We start from the raw sequence: 22,568 nt of genomic DNA on the forward strand, positions 1-22,568 counted from the left end.
ACGAATGAGCAGAGGGGGGAAGAAAATCAAAATGAAATCAGAAACGAATATAGTAGAGTGTGTGTCTGGAATTCGGGAGGAAATACATTTAAGTCAGGTTCAGTGCTTTATAACTATTGACTACATAATTTAAGTCGTGTCTAAAATTTTTTACAGATATCATACGCATTTATGTAAGCAAGCACATGCAAACATGGATGCACACTTACTTAAAACTTACTTGCTTTGGTAGGGGTTGAGGTGGGCAATAGGAATCACTTTTAATGAAGGACCTGGAGAAGTGCTGGTAGCCTTCATGGGTGAAAACTTCATGGGCGACGCCTTCATGGGCGACGCCTTCATGGGCGACACCTTCATGGGCGACGGCGACGGCGACACCTTCATGGGCGACGGCGACGGCGACACCTTCATGGGCGACTTTCCCACAAAACCTCTTCCACGTCCTCTGGGAGTAAAAAGGGCTGCTGGGAAACAGAGTGAGATACTTATAGGAGTACTTCAAATTAACACAATGGCAAATTAGTAGCGAAACATTAGCTAATTGATTAGTTGACAGAGGTGAAAAACTATTTTGGTAATAGATGTCATTTATGAGCAAAAACATTAAACATTTGCAGGTTCTAGGCTGTGGGGATTTGCTGTTTTTTTTTCCCTCTTTTCTTTCATTGTAAATTTAATATCTTTGGGTTTTAGAGTACTGGTCGAGCAACACAAACACTGAAGATGTTGCTTGGGCTCTGGGATTTTGTGATGAGTATCTTACAGTGTTTTCTGACAAATTTTAAGACAATTTGTTTTAAAAACTGAAACAGATTAATCAATAATGATAATACTTGTGAGCTACAGCCCTACAAATATGTGTATAGGTACAGCCAATTTGTTTGTGAGAACTGCTCAGAGAACCAAATACTTGATACTGTACTTAGTCATGTCATTGTCACTAATATATTATGAGATTAAACAATTAAGAGTATGTCACATTGTCACATCCATGATGGGCAATTACAAGAAAAAGTATAAATACTGACAGTTACTTAATAATGGTGCTTACATTACCCACACTGCAACTTGACCATAACAATCTGAGCCTTTCAGTGGCAACTGTTTTACGGATGTACTTTGATGCGGCCCTTTGATGTGTAATATTTGAAAGAAAACGATGCACATGTACTTTGACCCCTGAACGTTATTATATGCCTTGGATAGGTGTACACTTACTCATCTCAGACCTAATATAAATTCTCACATACAAATAAAACTCCATAACTACTAAAAAAGTTAAGTATAAGTTCTCTCGGCTTTATTTATTTATTTTTTTCACAAGTGACAATGCCAGCAAACTTAAACAGTCCGGACCAGCCCACAGAATCACAAGGTGTTATCTCACCTCCCACAATAAAGTAGCATCAGCCCTATCAGCAGTGATTCAGGCTGGATAGTTGGCTGTTGTCAAAATATATTTTATGCCTCTTTTTGGCATGAATGATCTGCCATATTGAGTAACAACATTTGAGGGAAGAATTGTCAGGGATAAAAAGACGCAATTCCACAGAGAGCACTCCCCTGACTTAAGCTCCTGTTCAGGAGCACAACAAACACTCACTTCTGTGATATCCTTCTCTGCAGGTGTGTATGTGTGTGTGTGTATATGTGTCATGAGCAAATTCCTTGGGGAAATCACAGACTGAACCGCTATTTTCAGGCGAGGGGTAATTAACATCAATATTCATACACACGCTATCCGAATAGAGTGGTAGAGGGAAGGATCTGGTAGCGAAAGAAGAGAAGGGGAGATGATAGGTAGGGAGGGTGAAGAACAGAGCAAGATAGGGGCACAGAGGTTCATCAAGGATCCTCATTTTTTGTGATTAAGATCAGTACAGAGTCCTGATATGTATGCAGATACTGTTTTCAACAGCCCCCGTTTGTGAGGAACGCTTGGTGGTGAGGATACTGTAGGAAGACAAAAATATATAGACAGGCAAATAAGAAGTAAATAGAGAAAGTGAATAAGGAAGCTTGTAAAAGAGAGAAAGTGTGTGTGTGTGTGTGTGTGTGTGTGTGTGTGTGTGTGTTTATGAGAGAGAGAAGAGGAGGAAAGGGAAAGAGTTGTGAGGACAAAGGAAACCTGCAGAGAATGGTTAGTGATGAATAATGAATTTTTTCTTAACTGCACTTCAGCAAGTGCAGATCTCTTTATGGAATTTAAATATTATCTGCGAAGCAGTTTGAAGGTAGTCTATTTCAAGGATAGCTGCTGATGAATATTTAAATGGGAACACAGAACTGCCTGTGACTACTGTGTCATGAACTTTGACTCAAAAAACAACTAGACCTTCAGCAGTAAGTGTAAACATTTCAGAATATCAGTGTTGTGACTCAAATTTGTATGCTTTTTTTATTTACAGAGTATGATGTCACTTGTGACTGACACCGCTTAACAAGGCATGCTGAAATCATTATAAACATATGCTTATTTCTTCGAACTCTGCTGACACCAGAGCAAAAATGTTCTCTGACCACATCCTTCAACTCTGAGGATCAAAGGTCAGGGCTCACTACAGAACAGGATGCCCGGAGGTGATAGGCTTCGCTTTCCATTCAGCTAATTATGCTTCATCCTGTCCTCACTCCTCTGTCCTCTGACCCGTAACCAGGAAATTGATCAAGGTCTGCCGTAATCAGAGATGTTCCGATCTTTAAATACCTCTCAGGGAAGACAAGGAGTGGGGAGAGAGGAGCGAGGAACCACAGGTGTATCCTAGTGGAAGTTGTTATCTGGACAGCAACACCGTTTCAGTCAGATTCTGTTGAGGGATTGGTCAGCTGATCAGATGGGAAAGTAAAGAGGCGGGCCGATGAACTGTTGTAGAAACGGCAATATTGTAATATTAATATTATTTCATGAGTGAAGGACTGTATATTGTGCAAACTGCCTGTAGAAACAAATAATAGCGCCAACGGCAGATTCAACAATTTTTTATTGTTTATCCAGAAAATAAAAATAATTGGATGTCTTTCTGAATCTCAATCATGAATGAATCATAGAAATAACAAATTTTCTCCATCAGCCATCAGTCTTTCCTGCTCCAAGTGTATCTTGGCTTATTCAGGAAAAATGATTGTCCTAAACAGCTGCACAGTTACGGTTATTATTAGTCATGTTATATCCAGCCTGAGCCTGAATGAGACGGAAAACTGGCTGATTTTATTTCCGTGCTCCTGCTTGTCTGTTCTATTCTTTCAGTAATAAACAAATGTATTTGTCTATTGCTGCTTTTTCAATCATGCTCTGACACAGCAATAGATCTTTAATATGGGAGCAGCAGTTATTAGGCATCAGGTGATTTCTTTAAAACTGTTTTTTCATTATTTCTACACATTATAGGACCATTGAGATGTTGTGAATCATGAATAGTAGCTGCCTCGTTAAAATGATACTGGAGTGAGCGAGGATGTCGTTTGGTAAATACAACTCCTCCATCTTTTCATCTCTCTCTCTCTCTCTCTCTCTCTCTCTCTCTCGCATCCACGCTGGACAACAGGAGGAAAAGACACGAGCAAAGGAAGAAAGGAGCAATGTTAGCCAAATGGAAGCACTCGGGGATCTTCACAGACTTCAGTCCTCAAATAAACAGCAGCCTCCCTGGTCATTACATCGCCCACAGCTCATTGGAAACACTCAATTTGTGGCATTTAGCAATCTTGTGAATGCAAACAAATTTATTGACTTACTGAAAATGCAATTTACAACATATTGAAAAAGTAATCAAACACTTGGCCACATTCAGCAGGAGAAAATACTTTGAGACTTTTAGAAGGCTTATTTTTTTGGCGTTAAAGAAGAATGCAGGACCATTTCATCGACAGAACAATTAAACAGAGCAGCAGGTTTTCTGTATCTGGCGGGAAATCTCTGAGGTAACATGATTCAAAGGATACAAAGAGAGCCTGGTGAACTATTTAATGCAGAGCCTCATCTTTGCTGAGTCAAATTAGTTGACTTTCTCTCCCTCCCTCCATCTGTGCATCGCTACAAGGGAATTCAGTCCACAACACAATATTCATGAAGCCATGAACTGGAGGAGCCATCGGCCCACACAAGCTCCCTCAGTCACAACACACCCCCCTGCACATACACAAACACAATATATACCAAGCATTCATTATCCACCCACACGCCTACATCCTCAACTGAGGAGGACTACTGGTATGTTTCTGCCACATAACAAAATCAAGGTCAATGCTGAGAGCAATCTGAGGTATAAAACAACAGAGTGAAACAAAGGCTAAGCTAATAAAAGTAGAGCCAATAAAACACAGGCTATTTTAGGCATGATACATGGCAGCAGACTTTTTGGCAGAAAGCCAACCATAATTTGGAGGTCCTATTTTGTTATAAATATGTGGTTGGTGGTAAAAGAGTGAAAAGTGAGAGTTATGGACTCTCCACGCTGCAGTGGCCAGTGGGCAACAAGATAGTTTCCCGCTCTGACAGCTGAGCAGTAAAATATGATCGTGAAGTGCACAATGTGATATGAAAATAGGGCACTTAAACTGAAGGAACTGCCTTCCAATAATTTGGCACTTTCTGTGGCTACCTTCAACTGGCTGGAAAATCACGCTGTGCCTTATGATCCCATTTCTTCTAGTTCTTAACCCACGCTCAGACTACTGCCTTTGAACACTGAAATGCCATGAATATCAAAAGGAAAGAAAACCAATATTTACTTTTTAGTCCATAGTGCTGGTTAAAGTGTAGTATGGTAAATGAGAGTGAAAACTGAACAACAAAGACTCTGTTGGTCCCAAATCATGGCTCCCACAGTATTGAGGAGAAACACAAGTGAGAGGACTGCAAATCATTCAGCAGCACCAGTCTCTTAAAAGGGTGCATGGCTCCCTCTGTTGGTAAAATGAGGGTTTGTCAAATTATTCCCCTTTTCTCTAAAATAACCACAATCTAGCCAACTCCTAAAATATCCTTTTCTGCTGAAACTGCCATTCGGTTCTTACCACAATGGCAATGACTGGTGTAAACAAATCAACAAAACACTTAAATGTTAAAATCAGAGACTAACAAATGAACTCTGAGGAGCAGAGGTTTGTTAAAAATAACAACACAATAAGTCATTATCTAACTTAGAAGCTAACATTTCACAGAGCCCAAACCGTTGATGAATTAGTTATTACTTAAAAGCGATCCCTAATCGCTTCCCTGATGACTTGTTACTATTCGTAAATATGATTTGGTCCTCTTTGAGAACAACGTTTCAGGAGTTAAAGAATAAATTCTGCGACTTATAATCGACAAAACTGTTTTCAGGTTGGGCCCTAAGCCCTAATGCTCATTACGTCTGACTTTGCTAAATGAAGAAATTAAAAGTTGTTTATATTGGTGAGGTATTTAATTGCTGGAATCTGCACTCCAAATAAGAAGTATTAATCTATATGACATGTAATATCCATGAACTGAAAGCCTGAGGGTAAATAGTTTTGTTGTGTTTAAAAATGATTTACTCAGACATCGAATGCCTTGCAGGCAGTGGCTCTGGAGAGCATCCACATATATTTTTGGTACTACCATAAACACTGATTCGGAAGGCACGAAATTTTTTTTTAAACTAAATGACGACTGGTAGCATGTACTTAATCAGCCCCATGCTGCTCACTTGTAAATTAAAATCAAAGGTTTAAGCTGTTGCATATTTTTGCTATATCAAAAATGTCAGTGCCGTAATCAATAAATCAAAGACAAAGTCATCTAATTTGTTGGCTGTAGAAAACGTTGTAATCAAGTGGAACTTGCTGTTCCTTTTGCTCTAGTTGGAAAATCTCAGGTAGAATATACTCAGAATGCATAGCCTATTTAAACTGTGATACTGCTCAACATTAGTCAAGATTTGTTATATGTTATGCTTGCTGCTGAGAATGAGAAGCCGCTAGCATGAGAAGATACTTGTGCCAAGCAGTGACTGATAAACAACGGTCAGGAAAATGAAACTTGTCCCAGCTGACAAAAACTGACAAAAGAAAGTATCAGAAATAGCAGGTTTATTATTATCATAGCACTATTAATTGTCATAGCATACATGTGTAATAACTGAGAGGACAAGAGAAAGATTTATAAAAATGATTGACAGGACACTCACTGCTGTTGTTCTTATAGGAGGGTCCAGGTACTGAAGCAGATGGAGGGGATGCTGGAACAGAGGTACTTGAGGGTGAGCTCTGTGGTGAGGACGTCTTACCTGCAAGTTGAACAAACATCATAACAAACCTCCTGAGGCTGTTTATTACTGCTTCTAGTTTAATGCATGCGCCTTTTAAGAAGAACCATACCCTCTCTATTATATGGAGCCGGATTCCCAATCGTGCCTCCAGTTTCCTCGGCCGACTGCAATATCTCCATGTCCATCACAGTCACCACAGTCCTGGAGGAAGGTAAAAAATAAGGCTAAAGGGGATTACATGCAGCAAACGCGAAAGAAGGGAGAGGAAAGAGGTAAACACATACCTGCCATCTGCCAATGTGCTGGTGACGAACTTCTTCAACTTACACACGCAGTTGGGAACCAGGAGGTTCTCTTCTAGCAGATCGTGTAACTGTGTGGCCAGCAGGAATGCTACAGACACATACATATCCAAATATATTCATGTACATCTTAGAAAAAAATATTTCAACAGACGTATCTACCACGTTTACTTGATTATCTTCTGAGTTACAAATTTTCCTTAGCACTGCTTTTGGACATTTTTATGATATTAACATTGTTGGACATAACATATTTGTCTGTCAACCTGCTGCCAAAACAAAAGAGACCATGTGTACATTTGGCAAACCAAAACCACAGTCTGACAGTGTTCTGGCTACTGCGAGATACTCACTAGACAATGAGTGCTGACCATCGCTCATCATGAGCCTGAACCTGGAACCTGCAGCGACCTTACAAATCTTCTAACAAACACAGAGGGAAGGAAGGATTTTATAGCAAAACAACAAAGGTTTAAAGTATCAGGCTCATCATGATACTGGACAGTTGACAGTTCCAACTGCCCTGGGTAAGAGGACAATAACAAAGTCATTTTAACAATAATAATCTTCATATAATCATCTTTCACCATGCGAGGACACAATTATTCAAATTGTAATATTAACGTTAAATTGTTATTATGTTTTGTAATTTTGCCTTTTACATACTCAATAGTTACAGCACAGATAAAGACAGGAAATTGCATTGACAGCAATGGTTAGAGTACATGGTATGGGTTTTAACAACTAGGCCACTGGATGCCCTGAGTAGGGTTAGGTGTTAAAAACTGGAGACATCTTTTGTCCCACATATTTCCATATTCAGAGATTACTGATGTTTGAATGAGGGGCAACAATGTGGGAAAACCCATTTAAGACATAACATATTATTCTAAACGCATGTCTTAAAACATGCCTGGATCTATCCATATTTCACACTTCTATGGTGTAGTCTGAAATACAATATAGCTGGATTGGTTGGTCAAGTGGATTCCTTAAATGCACTTACCAGCATCTGCAGCACGGGATCTTTCAACTCCGAGCCGGTGAGCAGGGCCTAGACAATAACACACATGGATTTGTTAGTATCTAGTGCCTGTCCCCATCCTTTCCCATCACATTAACATGGTGCTAATGCAAAGTTACAGTCTAATATTAATTGGAGATTAATGAAGTGACAAACATTTTTGTACCGCCTCTAGCATGTTAAGCATTAGTGGACTGGACTTGATCACACCGTCCTGTTGTTTCCCATGAACTAACGTTACCTGCTGGACCCCAAGTATTTGGGAAGTCTAACCACATCACTAATGTATTGCTATGCGTTAACATTTAAATAAATTAAACAAGCCTGCATTTCTTTTACCTCATAAAAACAGAAACTAACAATCAGACTTTTATTTAAAACAACAATGTTCCTGTAATGGTACTAGCGTTACTGTTGATGCAGCTGCACCACTAAATCTCGTTAGCTCACGGTGCTAGCAGCTGCAACTAGCTACATTGCTATCCAGCATCAAGACATCGACTCCAGACAAAAAACAACATATATATATATATATATATATATATATATATATATATAACGTTATATTATATATATGCTTACGCGAATTGCGCCCTGTGTGAGTTTTACACTCATGTCTCTTAGGTAAAGTGGTTAGTCAAAACCAACAAACTGTTTTCTCCTGCGCAGCTGTTAAAGGTAAGGATCTTATCGCGAGAGAAACGAGACAGGCAATACTTCTGAAACTGCAAAACAACTGTCAAAAGATATTTAACCGGATATGCATAATGTCTGCCTTCAACATAAAGGAGTAAATTAGATTTTGTAGCACAGCACTTGTAGAAGTATTTTTTAAAAATGATAGATGATTGAACTCACGTCACTCTAAACCTTAGAAATGTAAAGACACCACATTTGTAATTTAAAATGTAATGTAAAGTAGCTCAGCTCAGGTTGAAAACGTAAGGTAAAGTGAACTGACATAAACGTCTGGATTTGTGAGTAATTCATTCACAGCAAAAGAAGCCTCATGAAAAGCATTATAAGGGATTTAAGAGGCTAAACCCTACTTGATTTTCCTTCGAGAGCAACAGGGTTTTAGGGTATGGGTTTTATTTTGAAGGTTGTAGTCGGAAACTCCTTGTTGACCCACGCTAACTTGACTGTGGTTCTCTGACCTCTGCTAGCTGGCGCACGGACTCAAAACAAAACAAAAACTGCCCTTCGGTGCTTATGTGGTTCAGTTATAGTTCATGATGGATCTTCCGTGTCCTCAGTGGCAAGAACATGTTGCAGAGAAATGGACCGGACTCGACCCTGAGCTAAAGGAACATTTTACATCCCTGCTTGAAATAGATGATGTTTTCAAATGTAGCCTAACTCTGACAACGTGAGTAAAGCTAGCTAACTTAGCTTACTTCTGTAGTTTAGTGCTCATGGGTTTCCAAATAAATTCTAAATAAAGTTCTTTGGGCCATCAATCATTACAAATGGACTGTTTTAATCAAACATTTGGGGACATAGCGTTGTTTTTGATGGAACTACAAGTTATATTCACTTGGCTAAAGTGAACAGGAGTTTCCAGGGAACTGGTCTGTAAATAATAAACCCAACTTCTCTGCTGCTGGGGAACATTTTGAACACAGAGGCACTAATTTAGTTGTTGATCATAGAGAGGGTTTTTCTATAATGGTATCCATTTCTCTTTTATAGCCAAGATGATCTGGACTTCCTGCAGTCAATCTCTGCAGGACACTCTGTACAGAAGCACACAGAGCAAGCAGCCAAATGCAGGGAGAGGGGCAACTCTAGTTTCAAGACCAGAGACTACACAGCTGCCGCTCTGCACTACTCACAGGTGAAGTCACAATAATATTCTAACTGTTCCATATGATCCAGAAAATATAAACTTCAACACATTACAATCAAACACTGGATTGTGTTTAAGTCCACCTTTCCTTTTAAAATGCTAGCAAGCTTTTGATTATGTATGATTTGTATCTGACTTTTAAAAAATCTTATTACATTGGTGGGTTTTTTTACTGTTGATTTTTTTTAGTTATGGGATCAGTAGAAGAAGGCTGTCCAATACATTTAATGTAGTTCTGATGCACTACAATAGTAAACGTTAGTCATCTGATAAAGTTGTAAAAACCTGCTGGAAATAATACTAGTACTGTAAATATATATTGTTTGATATTTTGAGAACAGTAATGTAGAAATGCATTTGGGATTATAAAACAGCATTCCTTAAACATGGCATGCCAGCCAGTCCTAATTAATATGCATCACCATCCAGCTTCTTTGTCTCTTGTCATGACAGGGCATATGTTTTGCTCCCCAACGTTCGGAGCAGCTGTCGTTGTGCTATGCCAACCGCTCTGCTGCGCTCTACCATCTGCAGCACTATCAGGTGAGATGGTGCCATCTTCAGTGTTTAAAGAATGAGGTAGTGTCGTACTTATGGCATCATCAAAACCTGTTAGAACCAGTTGTGCTTTTATTGGAGTGGACTGAAGATGAGCCTGTGGAAGTTTAACAGATGGTGTTTTCATTGTGTGATCAGTTTGAACAGCACCTGACTGCAGGGATACTGCAGGGAAACATTATCATCATTAAAATGTAGCAGATAGATAGATAGATAGTCTTTATTGTCCACAAGGGAAATTTGTCTGTACAGTCTGTACATAGCCTCACAAGCAAAATACATATACATACAGTAAGCATACAGCATACACAGGACACATAACAGTCACCGCAGGGAAGCTTCATTTAAGGATGCGATGGCAGTAATCAAAGCTTCTGCTGTAACAGACCTGTTTCCAGTCCAGAGACCTGTATCCTGTATCTGGAAGCAGTGTGAAGAAGGGGTTGAGGGGGTGACTGACTGGGGTTGTGTGCAATAGTCTGTGCTTTGTGTTTGGTGGCTTTACTGTTGAGGTCTGACAGGTTGGGGGTGGGACGACCAATTATTGTCGGTGAGAGCACATAAATAAGGAAATATGCCAAAGCAGTTTTATTATTTAACTTTCTTTTTTTCACCCCTCAGGAATCCCTTGATGACATTGACAAAGCTTTAATTAACGGCTATCCCTCTCATCTTTTACACAAACTGGAGGACCGCCGCACACAGAGCCTCAAGCACCTGTCTGTAGATCAAAAGGTAAAAGAGGTTCATCATAATCCTGCCTTAGAAAGTCATAAAGGTCCAGACAGAGTAAAAAAGGCATCTTTTGGACTTCTCAAATTTGGGATTTGTCCTCAAGCTGCAGTTGGCTTCAGCCTGGAGAAAGGTCGACACCTGGTGGCTGCAGAGAGAATAGCAGCTGGGGAGGTGATCCTCAATGACAGGCCATACAGCTGTGTCCTTATACCAGGGATGGAGGAGGTGAAGGGGAAGGAAGGAAGGCAGAACACAGAGAGAGGAGAGTTGTTTGGGATGGAGCACAGGCGCTGTCACAGGTGTTTGACTGAGACGCTGTGTCTTGTGCCGTGTGAGGGCTGCAGTTACAGCCGATACTGTTCAACTTCCTGTCAGCGAGATGCCTGGGAAGAACATCACCGTTGGGAGTGTCTACTGGGAGCAGATCTGACGGTGATGGGTGTGATGTCACAGCTTGCTCTGAGGGTAACACTAAAGGCGGGGTTAAAAAACATCCAAATGGCCACGGATGCAATCAGAGACAAGCACACAAAGTCAGAGTCAAGCTGTCAAAACAGAGAGTCCAGTGATTCCTATCCATGTCATACTTCATACTACGGTGACTCTTACCTGAGCGTGTTTCACCTGCTGCACCACCTGAATCGTCACAGCCCCGAGTTGCGTTTCCTGTGTGCGGTTACCGTAGCAACACTCTATCTAAAGCTCAGCAAGGCAGGACCTCCACCTGCATCTTGGGACCTCAGCAGACCCTCAGGGGCAAACGGCCTCTCACCAGAAGAGAAGGGAGGTATCGTAAATTGGAGCTCGGAGCTGTGGCTGCTGGGAAGTGCAGTTCTGAGGCACGTCCTGCAGTTGAGGTGCAACGCCCAGGCAATCGTCACGCTGCAAGATACGGGTAACTCACACACACAGATTTCACAAGTGTAATCACCTTGCCTCAAGTTTAGGCATAATAAAAAATCCTAACTGTGCCTCAAGGTCCGAAACATAAAAGCAGTTTGTTTTTTGAGTAAATCAGTATGAAAAGGGATGGATGTCACAACTAAAGAGGATTCCACAGGTTTAAAAGGTTTTTTTTTTTATCCTCAAAGACCTGAAAGAAATATTTTCAGAGGACAACTTGCATTGTTATGACTTTGCAAAGTTGTATTTTTCTTTTCTCCTTCTAGCTCTATAATTTGATCTTTTATTTATCAACCATGTGTTGTTAAAATTAGTGAGAATGAAATTAATTAAGGATTGAATTGTTCTGTGATTTATGTCCGCAAGTATTTTCATTATCGATCACGCTCACAATTACTTTCTTCATTAATCAATGCATTGTTTGGTCTATAAAATGTAAGATTTCGTAAGTTCCCAGAGGATAAGTTGACATATTAAGATTGTTTCTGTCCGACAAAGAGTCCAGAATTCAAAGTTATTCAGTTTATTATCATAGAAGACTAAGAAAACTGCAAACATTGACATATGAGAAGTTAGAACCAGTGATTTTAGGGCATTTAACTAAATTGTTGTTGATAAATTTTCTGGTGATTGATTTAGCTCTACTGTAACTTTATCCATGTTTATACTGTGGGACAATCCACTATAGAAGAATTATATATTTTTCAGTAATTGCATGAATGTTCTTGTTCTTGTTCAGTTGCATAATGACCTTCACTTTCCACTTCTTCCATCTCACAGGAGCAGCAAACTCGCCAGTGCAGTCCAGCAGGGAAATCCGCATTGCTACGGCGATATTTCCAACTATTAGTCTTCTGAATCACTCCTGCTGTCCCAACACCAGCCTGGTGTTGAGCACTGGAACAAATTCAGATCTGCTTGCAGACCTCAGCGAGAGCGTAGCTGAGCTCACAAGCACAGCCCACGGAGTCATAGCAACTGTCAGAGCAGCCAAAGTTATTACTCCTGGCCAAGAGATCCTTCACTGCTATGGTAAGGAAATGCATCGTTTTTCAAAGTTGAACAAGTGTAAAGGGATCGTGAAGGTGCTGACATATTTCATAAGATACATGGGAGCATAGCAAAACAGGTAGGCTCTCTGGATAAGTGTAATGTTAAGTCATTGTCCTGAAGACTGAGAGAAATGAAGTGGAGGGAATGTGTCAGTTATCAAATGTTTCATGTGAATAGGATTTATTGAGTATCCTTTGTTGCAAGTCACTTAGACGAACATTTTCTTGTGGTTTAACTTAATTAGTTTGATTTGTCTGTATTGGATATCGTTCACTGTCGTTACTTTTGACTTTTTGTTTGTATTGTTTAAAGTCCAGTGTGTAATATTTGGAAGGATCTATTGACAGAAATGCTGTATAATGTACATAACTATGTTTTTGTTGGTGTATAAAGACCTTACATAATTACGTATATATTAGCTAAGAATGAGCCATTTCTATCTACATACATCGTGGATCCCCTTACATGGACGTCGCCATGTTGCGCCGCCATGTTTCTACAGTAGCCCAAACGGACAAATTGCTCTACAGAGTGTGTTTTGTCACTACGCTGAATACGTACAAAGGAGGAGAAGAAGCAGTAGTAGTAGTTGTCTGCTTTATTAAAAGTAACAAGAGAAGTGAAACTTTGACAAATAGTGGAGATGAAGAGATATACAGAACAGTATACAGATATATAAAAAGACATAAATAATAAATCTTTGCCAGAGGTAGTCTACATATACAACGAAGTTTGAGGTCAAGGGCAGCTGGACTTGGTAGAAGATACTAGAAGACGTTTCGTCCCTCATCTAAGAGACTTCTTCAGTTCTGATTGACTGGTGGTGAAATGGCAGAGTATTCTAGTATCTTCTACTAAGTCCAGTTGCCCTTGACCTCAACCTTCGTTGGATAACTATGACCTGGATGACTGAGAACCTTCACAGACATCTATATTACATAAAGATTTTAAAAGAGGACACTATGTTGACAGTTTTCAGCGCCTTGTATTTAGAAATTAAATTGATATAATGTACAACCTCAGGGAGAAAAGGTACAAAGTTTTTTACACTGCTGATATTATATTAATGAATGTGGAATGCCAATAGAATTAATGGGAAATGGGACCATTCAAGGAGCGCGTGAATGCACAGTGAGCAGTTGGTTGCAATTCACAACTCTCACCACTAGATGCCACTAAAACTTACACACTGAACCTTTAAAGGTTGCATCCCAGTAAATGATCTATATTGCATGAACTATTTAAGAGCTCTGGTTGTGTGAAATGTACTGATAACCTTTGTTTATATTTTCACAAAATTCTTGTGTATAAATATGCTCTGGCAGCTTCTATGATCATTACTAAAACATCATTACTTTTTGATATGCAGCATTTAAAGAACTCTACACTAAAATCAGTGTGTCATTGCTTCCGGTTTGCAGTGTTGTTACTTACTTTTCATCTTGTGCGTTATACAGTAACTTGTGATGTTGTGCTATTATCAACCCCTATACCTTTCTCCCCCAGGTCCTCATAGCAGTAGGATGGCAACCCAGGAACGCCGGCGTCTCCTGCAGGAACAGTATTATTTCCTGTGTCAGTGCGAGGCCTGCACTCTGCAGCAGCCGGAGCAGGAGGAGGGTACAGAAGGTAGACAGCACTGGTCAGATGCTGGAGGCAGACTACATGAGTCTGGACTTTTGTGTGGCAAGTGCAAAGGCTCCCTCAAAGTAGGTGTACTTCAGTGTTTCTGTGGATTGTTGTTCTTTTTACAGTTATTCATGATTAATTGTACTTCTTATTGATAAATTCCTTTTTTGAGATTTACCATACTACTGTTCCATCTTAATGATTTGAGACCTTTTATATGATTTTCAGAAAAGCAGTGAGGACAGAGGAACAGGATTTATATGTTCACAGTCATCCTGTGGTCATCTTATGTCTACAGCTGAAGTGAGCCACAGGCTGCAGGAGATCAGGGTCAACCTGGAGAAGGCTGTGGACCTCATGGAGAGAGAGAGGCCAGGTGGCTGTGATACAGTATGCAGATACATTAATGTCTCATTGCCATTTGTTCAGGAGGTCTCTGTAACATCTCCATGTTAATCTTCTGCTCTCCCTTAGATGAGGCTCTGAGACTGTTGAGAAGGACTCAGTGTCAGTCTGGACTGATCCTTGCAGGGACACACCCACTACAGGGGGAGCTGTCAGATGCCACGGCGAGAGCATATGCTACAATGGGTGAGAATAACAAAGCTTGATTATTTGCATATGAGCCGTGTGGTTAATGCACCCCTACTGTTTCATGCGGCATTCGAGTGCCCGTCTGTTTAGGTAGATTTACCTTCACTAGCAGAGTTGGAGAGGTCATGTTTGTGCTCAGTTCTGTTGGCAGGATATCAACATATATTTTCATAAAAACTGGGTTAATGGTCCACACAAACAATCCCACCCAGAAGTTTTACATGTCTATTAATAGTAGAAGAATCAACCAAACATTCTGCATAGATTTGTCTCCGCTGAAGTGAAATAAAAGCCTTGTTTTGATTGCATATCTAGAGGAATAAATAGAAATAATGGTGCAATAAAAATATTGAAAAGTCATATATAGTGCATCCAGGCTTGCTCATGTGTGTGGTGGTGCAACAAAACAGCATGACTGTGTTTTTTTTGGGTGATAGATTATCTTCTTGTGATGTCCTACTTACCTCACTGTGTGTGTGTGTGTGTGTGTGTGTGTGTGTGTGTGTGTGTGTGTCGCCCCGTCCACAAAATCACACTCATTTAATCATTTCATCAAATGCACAAAGGGATAACATTAGTTTGATCATATTTACAACAGTTTAAACTAAGAAAACTTTGTATTCCAATATTCAGCTTTTCTTACAAATATTTTTAGCAATACCAACTTTACTGTCAATGGAAGTTTCAAACAATTGATAAAGATGCACTATGGACATCCCTACCGTTTGGCTGAGCATATTAATGCTAACGTTCTGGAGGTTTGCCACCTGAAAAGGTCTAGTTCTAACCCACCAGTGCACTCTGTAGATTTTCACAACTCAAAATAACAGTAGAGAAAACCATTAAAGCATGAAAGAAGAACTAATTCATAACATTGTACCATATTGGATACTGGTGCTCTGAAGCACTAACACAGCACAGTGATGATTGGCCACATGTTTCTTCAGATATATAGCTAAAGCCAAGAAACCAGAATTCTCACACACCCCAAGGGGTGTCAAATAAATCATGCTGACCTTTAGCTCTACCTTGTCAAGATGTTTCAGTCCTCTTACTGCTTTGTTTCTTTTCTGCTGTTCCTGCAGGGGACTGGAACAATGCAGCCTCCCATCTGGAGCGAAGCGCTGTAGCTATTGGATCCCAGTACGGAGAAGACAGCATTGAATTGGGTCGACAGCTCTTTAAATTAGTTCAGCTACACTTCAATGGGTGAGTAAGTTGTACTGACAGAGAGGAAAATTTTCAGGGTGTGCTGTTTTCAATGTCTGCTATGAAGTATGCCACTGTACAGCTAATACTGACTGTAGTCCTACTATTTTTGTGTTTTTGACAGACATTATTAGTAGAAATAATCGCTCTGTGTCTTTCTCCTCTCCTTCTCCCAGTGGTGCCCGAGACCCAGCTCTCTCTGTTATCCCCAAGGTCAGACATCTCCTCTGCCTTCACTGTGGCCCTCGCTGTCATGAACTACAGGAACTGCAAGCTATGGAGGACTGTCTCCAGGTGTAGTCTTACTGCTACACAAGAGTTAAAATCTTAACAATAAAATCACAGTTTTGAACTGCAAAATCAGAGCAATGTTCTGTGTATGTTTTCAGACATTTATATATATATATGTGTGTGTGTGTGTGGACATGTATCTACTGACATACAGTATTATGCATACCGTTTCAGAAGAGATATGCGAGTCTGCACAGCTACTAAATGGCCACAGGCACACATGCAGTTGACAGTGGCTCTCTGACCTCTTGGTGTCAGAATGTATCCATCAATAATTTTAATTTCATGCTTCAGTGGTAGTCTTGCAGCGTGAGGAAACTTATCCACCAGGTGCTTCCAGGTCGAATGTACTCCTCTAAATGAAACTGAAGTGAACGTGTGTGTTTATCATGACTGCGGTCAAGAAATGGTTTACACTGTTGCAAGTTGTCTATCTATAAAATCTGCAAATACCGTTAGATACCACACGCACACATGGGTAGTCATCTGACCTTTAGGTGGCAGCAGTTATCCACTGACAAATTCAATTTCATGCTTGGATGGCCGGAAAGCAAGATGTAACTCTTGAACCTACAGTCCCCACCTCATCTCCCCCAAGACCTTTATACCTTCAGCTTAAAAGTCTTTATGAGCCCATTGAAGCATTATGTTAGGGTTTTTGTTTTTTCCCCCTCTCTCAACTTGTAATCAATTAGTAACCTTCTATGTAACCGGTGGATGAGGAATAAATGCCAGCGTGCCACATAAACAGCTAGAAAATAAGGGGTCCTGTCACTGTGTGGTCTGCTCTAGAGGTTTGTTGGTTTTCAGAGATGAAGGACAGCTGATGTTAAGCAAAGACAATGAAATCTCAATCACAGCTGGGACCTCTGAGGCATCTGCCAGTTAGACATCACCAGGATCTGGAGGGAAGCCAATCTGACAGATGTGGATACGTGCTTACAGAAAGTAAAGGTCAAGACAAAAAACTTGCTGGAGAGGAAGCTGAGTCGTGTAACGGTGAACTTGTAAGGCACCACAGGGCAGCTTCCTGCTGATTGTCACCACAAGTCTAAATAAATGACCACAAACCACCAAACTACCTGCGATGGAAGCAGAGAAGGGTGATAGAAACAGAGGAGAGCGTGACTCCGGTCTGTTGGCTGCTCCGAAGTTCTTTACTCCAGTGATGACTTTCCATAACTGTCAGTCATCAGTCAAACTGTCAGCAGCCCAGCAGTAGAGACACTGGGATTTTATGACTGAACTATGAGCAGGTCGCACATTTTTATTTTCTCTGACTGTGTAGACTTCTGATGATTTCACAGCACAGAGGACTCGAAAGGCATTAAAATGTGAGATGTACATTTAAAACATACAGACTCATGAAAACAAATAGTCAAATGTTCACATTGAACAGCCAAATATATATATATACAAACTGCATGACTTCAGGATGATAAACTACAAAGTCAAAGTAATTCCAAGTTGTATTTTCTAAAACAAATTTTTTCTCTTCTTTCAATCTGAGAATTGACCGACTGCATCATGCATCTGTATTCATTTTTATATTCCACTGGGCTTGATAAAGTAATTCCACTCCCTGCTCAAATCCCTCCTAGAAAATCCTGAGCACTTTCCTCTTTGTACAGTTTGTAACTGTATATTCATATATGTGAACAAGGTGTCAGATAATGTCTTCTTACAGTGGGAGAGTCTCTGATGCATCTTCTAATCTGTAAATATGGAGCCATATGTAGATAACACTGCTTACAGAGACATAAAGCGATACAGCACTTCAATAGGAGATGTTCGCTAATACGGCTTAACATCTCCTAATGTAGAGCTTGTGATAACATAGTTGTCATAGTACGCCTGAAGATATTAAAAGCTACAGTGTATGAATGTTAAAACCCAGTAATATTCCTCTCTAAACACACTGATGAAAGATCATTCATATGAAAAGGCTACATTTTTCATTGTTCATGGTTTTAACTCTTGTAATTGTCTTTGCACTGAAAATCTGTTCACGTCGAGATCTAAAATCACACAAACTGCTCATTCGAGTTATTTCGGTTTGCTTGTTCTTCCATTTTTGTAAGCTAAGTCATGTGTGCCTCAGTCAGGAGCTCAGGGAGAAAATGTGAGCTCATGTTCAAAAGGGAAGAATACTAGCAAACTAAAAATATTGTAAAAGAGAAACAAAGACAGCTTGAAAAAGTCTGCAGACTTCTCCAGTATCTGATCGCAGGTTCGCTATTTGACTGTCCGGTGCCATTTTAGGCCATTTCCAGTGGCTGTGATCTGGGTGGTTATCAGATGTCCTGCTATACATAATGCAGTCAAAACTGGGCAGACCGCAAACAAAAAGCTGTCGCGTGTGTATTCTGTGACAATGCTTGAGTCAATATCTGTAACACAGACCGCCGGAGTTACTAACAGCTGAGTTGGCCTGACTCAGTGTGTCTCCTAAGACACGGGGTCATCAACATTACAGCTGCATGAATTATAAACACAGCTGAAACCATAACGATGAACTCTGACCTTCACTGTGAAGGTGTGGCTGGAATGGTAAAGAAAGAAAGAAAAGACTAACACTGACGGGGAAGTCCTCACTTGGCACAGGTTTAAAGAACTTTGTAATACCAGCGGATCTTATGTTAAATCATCACAAAGTGCCTCTGTCGCCACTTGAATAACAGCAAACAAACTTGTATTGCGATATAAAGACAGTATACTGTACAGTGAGTAGCGTGTGTTTTTTTTAACTTATGATTAAAAGCATTATAATTGTGCAGCTTAAAAAAAAAGGTAATGATCATAAGCTACAATAAAAGTCAGTAGGTTTCGTCCTCTGGGGAACATGAACATTGTTGCAAAACTGTATGGTAATCCATCCAATAATTGTTGAAAAATTTCCGGACCAAAGTGATGGAGTGGGTGACTTTTCTGTCCACAGAGCCATGCATGGCTAAAAAGATTCAATGGTCAAAGTCAATGCATATATTACTCACATATTCTCATTTTCACAGGTAATGTAAATGTAAGGTATAGCGCCTTTCTATTCTTTGTGGCCATTCAATGCGCTTTTTACACTACATCGCATTCACTATTCACACACATTCGTACACTGGTGGAACAGCCACCAGGGGCAATTCTGGCTTCAGTTTCTTCTTACATGTTTCTTACCTTTCTGGGCTTTTTGCTTTGGGGAAAAGGTCAAGCTCAGACACAACCTTAAAGATGACAACCCGAAACTAAAACCTAAGTTGTGGGTTCCTGATGTTTATGATCATTATTTTTTTTTTGGAGTGGTGCCCATTGGCACCACTTGTCTATCAACCTACAATTCAAACTCTCCCATGCAGACCCCTTTGGAGCGTCTCATGTTCACCTTTATCGTACAAAAACATTCCATTCCGGCTGCCTTCCTCTCAACCTGACCCTCACTAAGCACTCTGAGAGGTCCGACCCCCTCAAGTTCTCCAATGTCTGCATCTGCCTTTAGGTGGATTTGTTCCTTTAGGCGGTCTCCTCCTATGCTGTATCTTACGGTCCATAGCAGAGGGCATCTGGTATGTGATGCATTTGATGGTAATGTGGCTGGTTCTGATGTAAAAATAAAATCCCCATCTCTCACACAGGCACAAGGTTATTACTGAATATTATGGAAATGGATGACAGTAAATAATAGTCGCTCGAGACTGGATGTGAAAGTACAGTGATGTATTTAAAACAGATTGGAAAGACTTGGTTGTTCTCAGTTTCTGTTGTGAGCACAAATAGTAACATTCATTAGTTTTTGTTTGCACTTGCAGGCTACAATTTCAACATCATCCAAATCATTATTAAAAAAGAGAGAAGGGCTTACGGGTTGAATGAGAATAACAATCTTTTTGTCGGTGGGCTGGTGTAATTTCAGTAGCGGGTGGTGCGGGTGGGGGCTTGCTAAATTTGGCACTTGTGCATGAGAGACGTGACCCACCGGCAATCACTTTCCTGAAACAGTCTGTCCTCTTTGCTGTGACACAGTCACACACCTGTGACTAAGCTGCTTGAACTAGTATTTATCACTGCTCTTACTAGTATCTATTGTCACTTGTAGATCTCTTGCTGTATTGATGCTTTGTTGATGCTTGTATGTTATTCCTTAAATATAAGTAGCTTTGGATAAAAGCATCTACCAAATGAGTAAATGTAAATGTAATGAACTATATGAGGTTACGGTTTGATTGGCACTCCAATCTTCAGCATTTTTATCCATGGTAGTCTGGGGGAGGGTGGTAAAAAATCTTAACAACTATTGGAAGGATTAACATTAATTTTTGTGCAGATATTCATTTTGCCCAGAGGAGGAATCTTGCAATACTTTGATTTATGCCCAAATACCCGCAAAAACTAAATTTTTGTCATTTAAATCCCAAAGTGAAGTTTTTATTTTGCATAATTTTGGTTTTATTGTCATCACATTATTTTCCACAACGACAGAACTTGTTGTTGTTGTTGGCATACTCTATGGAGGAATACTTTCTCTTGAGACTTGTGTCTGCTTTCTTGTTATGATTCTCCCAGATATGGAAGCTGAATATTGCTGACATTATTCATCCGACTCCAGGGAACAATAAGCCAGGCGACATGCTTCAAATCTCAGAAAGCAAATTAAAAAATATTGAGGGGAAAGTCGCCCTTGGGGAGAATTTATTTATTTACTTAGTTTATATTCTGTGGTGTCAGCATTCACCTCTGCCACCTGGGGTACTAAATATGTGAAGAATAAAAGGTCTGCAATTCTTTTTCTTTCTTTTTTCACAACAGCCATAAAAGTATATTTAGCTGACAAACCAGTGAAAATATAGCTCTGGTGAAAATTCTATAATAAAACAAAAAGAGAAAGTGGCTTTTCTGTGTTTTATTCTACTCTTGCAAGTGGGCATGATAACAAGGGACAACACAGAGCTGTCTCAGGTAAAAGGCAAAGCACCATTCAGAGTCAGTCTTTATACTGGACACTCAGAAGTCAGATACATTGGATCAATCTCATTGGTGTTGACAAGCTGCACCATTAAAAACATATTACATTACTTCAAAGAGAAAACTATCTTATTCACATTTATTGCACATGCCATTATATCTTCAATATTTCCCCACTACAATAAGAAGGACATGTTTTTTTTTCTCTTTTGCGTTTGATGACGCAGTGGTTTGGCAGAGTCGGGTTTGGGGTCCTAAATCAGTCTCACATAAAACTGTAGAGCTATCTTGTCGAGCCGTTGGGGTAAAAGCTAAAATTAGATCCCTCTCGCTACTATCCAGATAAAAATAATGGTCTCCCATTTTTAATAAGCCCCCACCGTAATAAATGGAAGATATTCTCTCCCTCCTTCTTGTCTATCTATCCATGCCTCCTTTTGTCTGCAAATGTCCTGCTCTGTTCTCAGCCATAATGGCTCGAGTATTTTCAGCACCATGGTGAAACGTGGATGGATGATGAAGACATTCCCTCATGCTTCCTTCATCAGTTATCCCTCTCTCCCTAATGTAATGTGATCCTTTATTGTAGGGAACTTTCTTCTTACTTTCTTGCTTCACAAGAAGAGTGCAGCATCAGCTTTAGGGCGGTGGGGGGGGGGATTGTTTTCGTGTTCAAAGATGCTTCAGCAGGGATAATGCTTGCTGGTCCTCCTGTTAATAAGTAGTCTCCCTTCAGCCTTGCTCATTACAGCATGTAACAATTACTCTCATATACTCACATGTCTAGAAATCTGCTTGAGGTTCTTTTTTTCACAGTCAGATGCATCTGTCCTCGTTGTGAACCATCTCAGAAGTGCAGAGAGGAAATGTCTCTTTGGTGGAACTGCTAACAACAAAATGTGACAAGGGACCCAGCCAGATTGTGCTTTTTAGTAAGGTGTCACACCAAAAAGGTTGGGAATCGGTGTATGCATTGTGTTTTATAAGCTTATCGTGTGTGGGTTTTTTAAAAAGTAGCTAGTAGCTACAACTGTAAAATAAATGTTGTGGAGTAAAAAGTACAATTGTTCCTCTGAAATGCAGGTCCTAAGAATCTCACATCACACATCTCTCAGCAGCTACAAATTCATCAATTAATGAATAAATGAGAGACGAGCACCAGGCTCCATCTCAGTGTCCTTCTACCCTGGGTGCAGAGCCGAACAGCGGCGGTTTGCCCTGGAAAGTTCACCCTGACT

The 22,568-nt window shown here is 40.1% G+C and overlaps 2 protein-coding genes and 1 long non-coding RNA gene across 9 annotated transcripts in view; 1 reads left to right on the forward strand and 2 right to left on the reverse strand.

Moving 5' to 3' along the window:
* LOC123962964 (replication protein A 70 kDa DNA-binding subunit-like) overlaps positions 1–8,275 on the reverse strand; it is a 40,003-nt gene extending 31,728 nt beyond the window's left edge. For 2 of the 6 annotated variants that reach the window (XM_046039470.1, XM_046039471.1), the window contains exons 1-7: positions 8,142–8,249; positions 7,542–7,589; positions 6,889–6,958; positions 6,518–6,626; positions 6,343–6,434; positions 6,153–6,251; positions 221–464 (exon numbers count right to left, since the gene is read on the reverse strand). In XM_046039470.1, coding sequence (XP_045895426.1) covers positions 221–464; positions 6,153–6,251; positions 6,343–6,434; positions 6,518–6,626; positions 6,889–6,958; positions 7,542–7,589; positions 8,142–8,174 — 695 coding nt within the window. In that variant the 5' untranslated portion in view covers positions 8,175–8,249. Of the gene's footprint in view, positions 1–220; positions 465–6,152; positions 6,252–6,342; positions 6,435–6,517; positions 6,627–6,888; positions 6,959–7,541; positions 7,590–7,715; positions 7,735–8,141 lie in introns of those variants that run through there. The other 4 variants (XM_046039466.1, XM_046039467.1, XM_046039468.1 and 1 more) reach the window with 4 other exon arrangements.
* A 416-nt stretch (positions 8,276–8,691) lies between these two features.
* On the forward strand, positions 8,692–16,452 carry smyd4 (SET and MYND domain containing 4). Of its 2 annotated transcripts, XM_046040746.1 has the most exons (10): positions 8,694–8,928; positions 9,252–9,396; positions 9,862–9,951; positions 10,588–11,596; positions 12,385–12,636; positions 14,164–14,366; positions 14,515–14,662; positions 14,761–14,877; positions 15,966–16,089; positions 16,266–16,452. In XM_046040746.1, the coding sequence occupies exons 1-10, from the start codon at positions 8,792–8,794 to the stop codon at positions 16,387–16,389; spliced, it is 2,349 nt and encodes a 782-aa protein (XP_045896702.1). In that variant the 5' UTR covers positions 8,694–8,791; the 3' UTR covers positions 16,390–16,452. The 2 variants fall into 2 exon arrangements, 1 of the variants encoding a protein (XP_045896702.1); XR_006823249.1 differs by lacking the exon at positions 16,266–16,452 and having other exon boundaries at positions 8,692–8,928; positions 14,515–14,676.
* Positions 16,453–19,043: 2,591 nt separating this feature from the next.
* On the reverse strand, positions 19,044–19,708 carry LOC123963725. Its single transcript, XR_006823250.1, has 2 exons — positions 19,549–19,708; positions 19,044–19,330 (listed from the first exon to the last, which is right to left on the reverse strand). It is a non-coding gene; the product is annotated as an uncharacterized LOC123963725 (long non-coding RNA).
* Between the last annotated feature and the right edge of the window lie 2,860 nt (positions 19,709–22,568).

Source organism: Micropterus dolomieu, linkage group LG23, assembly GCF_021292245.1.
Source record: "Micropterus dolomieu isolate WLL.071019.BEF.003 ecotype Adirondacks linkage group LG23, ASM2129224v1, whole genome shotgun sequence".
Taxonomy (NCBI): Eukaryota; Metazoa; Chordata; class Actinopteri; order Centrarchiformes; family Centrarchidae; genus Micropterus; species Micropterus dolomieu.

What these genes read in the sequence shown, in the direction of transcription:
- smyd4 (XM_046040746.1), top strand. Translation starts at nt 8,792, where the DNA reads ATGATGGATCTTCCGTGTCCTCAGTGGCAAGAACATGTTGCAGAGAAA. An exon ending in TGTAGCCTAACTCTGACAAC is followed by an intron (nt 8,929 to 9,251) that starts GTGAGTAAAGCT and finishes TCTCTTTTATAG; the next exon opens with CCAAGATGATCTGGACTTCC. An exon ending in GTTCAGCTACACTTCAATGG is followed by an intron (nt 16,090 to 16,265) that starts GTGAGTAAGTTG and finishes TCCTTCTCCCAG; the next exon opens with TGGTGCCCGAGACCCAGCTC.